The 6,015-nt window shown below is 36.6% G+C and overlaps 1 protein-coding gene across 1 annotated transcript; it reads right to left on the bottom strand.

Annotated features, from left to right (window-relative positions):
- LOC104714763 lies at positions 2,019-5,765 on the bottom strand (the record flags this gene model as incomplete). The annotated part of the gene is given in 7 exon segments (XM_010432218.2): positions 2,019-2,877; positions 2,966-2,998; positions 3,098-3,620; positions 3,744-4,084; positions 4,561-4,686; positions 4,993-5,298; positions 5,545-5,765. Coding segments are annotated over 7 exon segments (2,013 nt in total). The 3' UTR covers positions 2,019-2,389.

Here is a 6,015-nt window from a genome sequence, read left to right as displayed (position 1 = left end):
ATAACTAACAAGAATTGTTTAAATTTAATACTAACTTACATCAACAACAATTATCCTACTTTCACAACAGAAAAATAGAAAAGGAAATAAAGCTATAAATGGTATTAATTAGTAAGAACAAAATATATAATTATTATAGATTATCTTCTGATTGTGCGGAAACGCTTTTGGTTTAATGAATTGAAAAATGTTCAAAGTGTTTACATTGTAGAGTTTTCCATATTTTCTATATATTGATGCTCGGCAATAAGAAGTTTCAGTGAGTAACATGCTCTAAACGTCAGATAAAATATGTGTATTGGATTGTTCATCTGAAAGAGATCTAATGATCTATATACGATGTATCTATTATAGTTGATAGATCATTATTTATATTATTTATGAGATGTAACATCTTCTAATAAATGTGATAAATGTCATATATAAACAGATAAGTCTCAATTTGATTTAAGATCAAAAGACACTACGTATATGGAAAAAAGGTGAAATGTTGGTAAAATTTCTGTTGGCTCTATTCCTCTGTTCCTTTGTGAAAAACTCAAAAGTTAGCGAATTAAATAAACAATCAATTTGACAAATCTTTATAGAAAGTATTTAATAATAGAAAGCTTAACCGATCGTGAGTGATCGGTGTGACACCACATACTTAAGCGACTGAATAAGTTTGAATTAGAACCGATTTCATGATGGCTTTCCAAATTTAATACATTATCTTAAAGAAAAATACTTAGGCTCCATTCACCCCTCTTCTCTCAGCCAATCAAAATCTTCCATCTAATATCTTATTTTAAAATTAAATTTAAATTAAATTAAAAAGCAAACCAAATTAAGGAAACAAATTCTGTATACTTTTAATTAAGGATAATTAAATATTGGCTTGGTTTAGATTTTTAAACTTAGAATAAAATTATGTCGGTTTGGATTTACAAATGAAGTGGTTAGGGTTTAGATTTTACAATTAAAACGAAATTATATGTCGGTTTGGGTTTACAAATAAGGTGGTTAGGGTTTAGATTTTACAATTAGAACGAAATTATATGTCGGTTTGGGTTCACAAATAAGATAGTTAGAGTTTAGATTTTACAAGTAGAACAAAATAATATGTCGGTTTGGGTTCACAAATGAGATGTTAGGGTTTAGATTTCACAATTAAAATGAAATTATATGTCGGTTTGGGTTCAGAAATGAGATGATTAGGGTTTAGATTTTATAAGTAGAACGAAATTATATATCGGTTTGGGTTCACAAATGAGATGGTTAGGATTTAGATTTTATATATGTCGGTTTGGGTTTATTAAAGTGCGGTTTAAGTTTTTTTATTTTATAATAATGTATACAGATTTTATTGTCTTATTTTGTTAGGGGGTGAATGGAGAGGTTCATCCCTAGGGGTGAACCCAAGTATTGTTCTATCTTAAAGTGTAATATTCATTTTAATATGCAACCACATTTACACATGTGTGGTGTGAATATTTACATCTCTACAAGAAACAAAGATTACTTTGGTTGACTAAAAAAAAATTCAATCGTATGATTCATATCCTTAAGCTCTATACAACTGGCTTGCCCTTGTACTGCAGAAGCTCTAGTCATGGCTAGTCATGACCTACTCATACACAATGCGAGAGATGTGTTTTAGTCTCACCAATAATCGTTGTATATATCGACCGTGGTAACAAAGCGGCAAAACGTCCTCTATTTGGTGAGGAACTATCTAGGGTATGAATCGGTGGAGAGACAATACAAGGTAGGTATTGTCAATGATATGGTTTTGAGGAGCATCAAGTTTTGGCTTTAGGAAAGTTGAAACCGTCGTCATGGGGTATGCGATATTGGTGTATAATTTGTATTACGTATAGCTTCGGTCACTAGGTTTTTAAATGATTCCATTGCATGGTCGTTCGCTTAAGTGTAGTGTATAGGTCTGGAAAGTTCAAACTAATTCAAGTTGTGGTAATTGGTAAATTGGCTACACTTGTGTCTGGAAAGTCTAGCTTTGTCACTAGAAGAACGGAAAGTATTGAACTGTGGGTTCTTTTTATATTAGAATTGTATGGTTTACATAAATATGCTCAATCCAAGACGCTGAAGTTGAGATTTTTAATTTTCATCATTAGGCTCGTAGAACGGAAAACTTTAAACACAACAGACGTTACAAGAACTGTGTGGCTACAACTACAACTGAATATAAAACGTTACAACATTGAAGGCAATACATATATAAACTATATATATATATGTATATATAGTCCTCTGCACCTAAACTGTGCACATAGAGATGAACTTACCTTACACCGTGACACCATTCATATTTACAAATGACTCCTGCCGGTTTCTTGAGTAAACCAGATTGGTTTATATGGATCCACCACTCTTATGTTCAGCCGGTTCATGGAAATTTCCGAGCTTTATGAGGATACATGGATGACTTTTGGAGTGTTCTCGTTGGTGGTGGAGGCGGCGGCATCAAACGGGAGTGATTCTTGAACTTGCTTGAAGATGAATGTTTTCTATGTGATTCTATTGGGGATGATGATGAGCTTGGGAATGTTCCTTTCTTGTTCTCCATTGTTGATAGTTTCAGTCTCTTTGAAGGCTTAAGATGATGATGATTATGATTATGCTCTGCGGCTGAATCTTTTCTCACATGGTTGTTGTTATTGTTGTAGTTGCTTGAGTTATGATCGAAGGAGGAAACAGTTGTCTTGTGCCTTTCGGGAGGCTTTTCGAGTAGTTTGGTTTTGCGGGCTTTCATGGATTTCTGAGAGAGCTTATTCGGCCATCTGAGGATTCCATTTGGGTTATTGTGTTTTGCGGATTGGACTGCAATGTCACAGAGCGTTTGAGCAGCTGCTAATAGCTGTGGACAGGAAAGAGCTGTACACAAAATATCATCATCATCAGACACCAGAAGAGGATTTTTGATAAAATATGAGGTAATCAGTAATATCATGTGAAAACATACCATCATCTTGAACATCTCCTGATCCCTCTGGTTCTGCATTTGATGAATTGATGTTGTATAGTTTTAGTTAGGAGTAAAAAAAGGGGGCCGTCAGAAAAGAAAGAGCATAAAAAGGGGGGAAACAGATTCTACCTTTAGGAACAATGGAAACTTTTGGAAGGGTAGAAACAGATGCTTCTGAGCACTGGCACAACGTGGTGTTAGCGAAAATTGTTTGACAGGTCTTAGTTCCAGTAATAGTTTGCTTCTGTAGTGGAGGGACTAAGTTTTGGTTGAAAGTGAGTGATTCCAGATTGGCGAAATTATCAGTTACACCCTCTGTAGAACCCATAGTAGTGTCGGGTATTCTTAGCCATCGTCCTTGACAAAGTGTCTTGCCGGTTACAAGCTTTGCTGCTTCTGAGTTGGTTCTAGAGCTCCCATTAAAAGCCTGTGACCAAGGGAAATGTGGCAATCCACTACGAGGAGGTAGTTGTTTAGCAGAACGCTGCTGGTCCGAGTTGTTTTTAGAGTTCTGAGAAGGTTTTGATGCATCTTGGAGCAGAGAGTCTAAATCTTTTGGCGGAGGAAGGCCTAATCTTTTTAATACATCACTAGCGTCACATAATGGAAAACTAAGTGGAGTGGAAGGAATATCAGAGTTCATACAAAGATCCTGAGAAAACAAAGAGTAGATCACTTTCAAGTTATAGCAACAAAACCATTAAAAGTCATGTTATACTTACAGGTCAAATGAGAATATGTATGCAACTTCAAAATGTTGAATTAAGAAATCTACCTTGGAAGATGAGGACAGATCTCCATCCAGAGCGTTTACTTTATCGGTGTTTTCACCATTTGGTAGTGAAGCAGAGACAGAGCTGGGTGGTGAACTCAAGGTTCTGCTGAGACAAGTTTCTAATTCTGTAGAGCTTTGTGATTGAACAGGCCTCCTAGTTGGTACAATGGACCAAACATTTCTGAACACACTGAGCAAAGTGTCATTAGTATTCTCCAATTTCTTCATCTTGTCTTTTCCCAAAGAAGGACACTCATAAGAGCCTTCAAGAAGATCTTTTAATGACAAATCTTCAATGAGTTTGGTAACGTCATTTATTTCAGGCTTCAGGCCATAGGCACCTGCATGTAAGGAAAATTAAGAGGTAGACACAACACTAGGAAAAAGTTCAGAGCATTTTCACATGAGGAGGATATACAGACGAGACCTTGCTATATCAACAAGGCCGCATTTTAATGAATTAGAAGTGAAATGCACAGGTGCTATTGACTCTCACACTGTCCCTTTGGTACCTTAGCGATGCAAAGAATATGTCAGCCAATGAAACCTTTTTAATGTGATGTCAGAGATGATTAAGATAAAAAAAAAAACTAAAAATCACAACAAGTGACTGAGGGAACGTCTAAAGCTACCTCAGACCAGGTTCATTTGTAAATCACATCAAAATTCAGACGACGCAATCTATAGAACTGAAAGTATACAAAAAAAATATAATAACTAGCCAAAGTAAATGGACCAGGTTGAGGAGTCAACTGTTGAATTAGCATTACTCTATTGGATACCACAGGAAGAGACTAATTCAGAAGCAGTCACGTACCGAAAAATGCATACTCGCCAGTCGCTGAACTGATTGTTGAAAAAGTTCTCGTGGGAACTTTAGAAATCCTCCTATCACCTCGTTTACCATTACAACTGGTCCGCTGTTTCACCACTAACGGTTTATCTGTTTAGCAATCAACAGAAGGTAATAAGTAACCTAAGCTAAGCCAAACTGATACAAAAGGACATTTTTTTCAGAGGGTGAACCAATCAACTATCACCAACATATTACATATTCTTCAAAAACATCATGCTATTGACTAGATAGATGACTGCATATACCGCAGACAAGGAAATCACAAGAGTTTCTTAAAAATCGCACAGAACTTTGTTGTTTCCAGATGGTCAAGACAATCATCAGTTTCAAATTCTCAATGTTAACCTCTTTAAAGGAAAAGAAAAAGCAAAACTTTGAGTGCCTGAGATATACCCAAGAAAGTAGTAGACCCTTGCCCACACATCTCCTTGGTGTCATTATCTCTTGGTATGGTAACCGTGTCATCTAAAAGTATCAATTTAGTCCTTCTCGAAGTCCCATTACTACTACTCCTCGAAAGTTTTCCTCTTTTCCTAGGAGACTCAGCACTTTCTGGACTGGCAACTGGTGAATAACCGTTTGAAGGCTCGGACGAATTTTCAACTCGAAGTTTGGTAAGCCTATCATGTACAAAGTCGTGTGAATGCATTAACTTGCGCCATAACGATGAATCCGACGCCCCACTGCTACTTCCTGCAACTGAAACAAGTAGACGAGTAAATCGAAAAGTATCCAACCAATGATTGAAAAGTTTACAAATTTACCAAACTCTGATAGATATGTCTTATTACCAAAGTAGCAAGAACAAACATACACATTTGGATCTACGACTATAAACTATACTCACTAGTCAATCCAATGAAGCCCCAAATCGAGTTAAACTTAATATCCCCAAATGAAATGTGAAAGTCAAAATGAAGAGAAAGAGATGATCAAATAACTAACCTTTCTTGTTGATTGAAGCACTACAACGCTCAATCGAAGAATTAACACTACCAATAGAGACACGAGCCTTGTCAGAGTTGTTGTTATCTGCTTTATTATTAGAGGAAACCCTAACTCCACCACCACACCCTTCAGATCCCATAAGCTTAGCCGGCAACGAAACATCCACAGGACAAGAAACCTCTAACCCATCCATCACAAACCCAAATCGAAAACATCGCAACCGTTTAAGCTGCTAAACAAACTCATCATCATCTCCTTTAAAAGCAAACCCAGATAGTTCGATTCGAGCGAGCTGTAAGGAAGCTAAAAACTCGCAGAAATTTCTGGATTGAAGTGAGCTAAAAAGAGTGCGATTGATTTGGGGCTTTTTTTGTTCTGTCGATGAAGGAAGAAGAAGAAGAAGAAGAAGAGGAGGAGAGAACGAAATGGAGCGGCTGCGTAAATCGAGGGGGGAGGGGGGGGGGGGGG

The sequence above is a fragment of the Camelina sativa genome, chromosome 9 (genome assembly GCF_000633955.1).
Source record: "Camelina sativa cultivar DH55 chromosome 9, Cs, whole genome shotgun sequence".
NCBI classification, from domain to species: Eukaryota; Viridiplantae; Streptophyta; class Magnoliopsida; order Brassicales; family Brassicaceae; genus Camelina; species Camelina sativa.
Note: the sequence above shows the minus strand (reverse complement) of the source record. Positions and strands in the feature narration are given on the sequence as shown.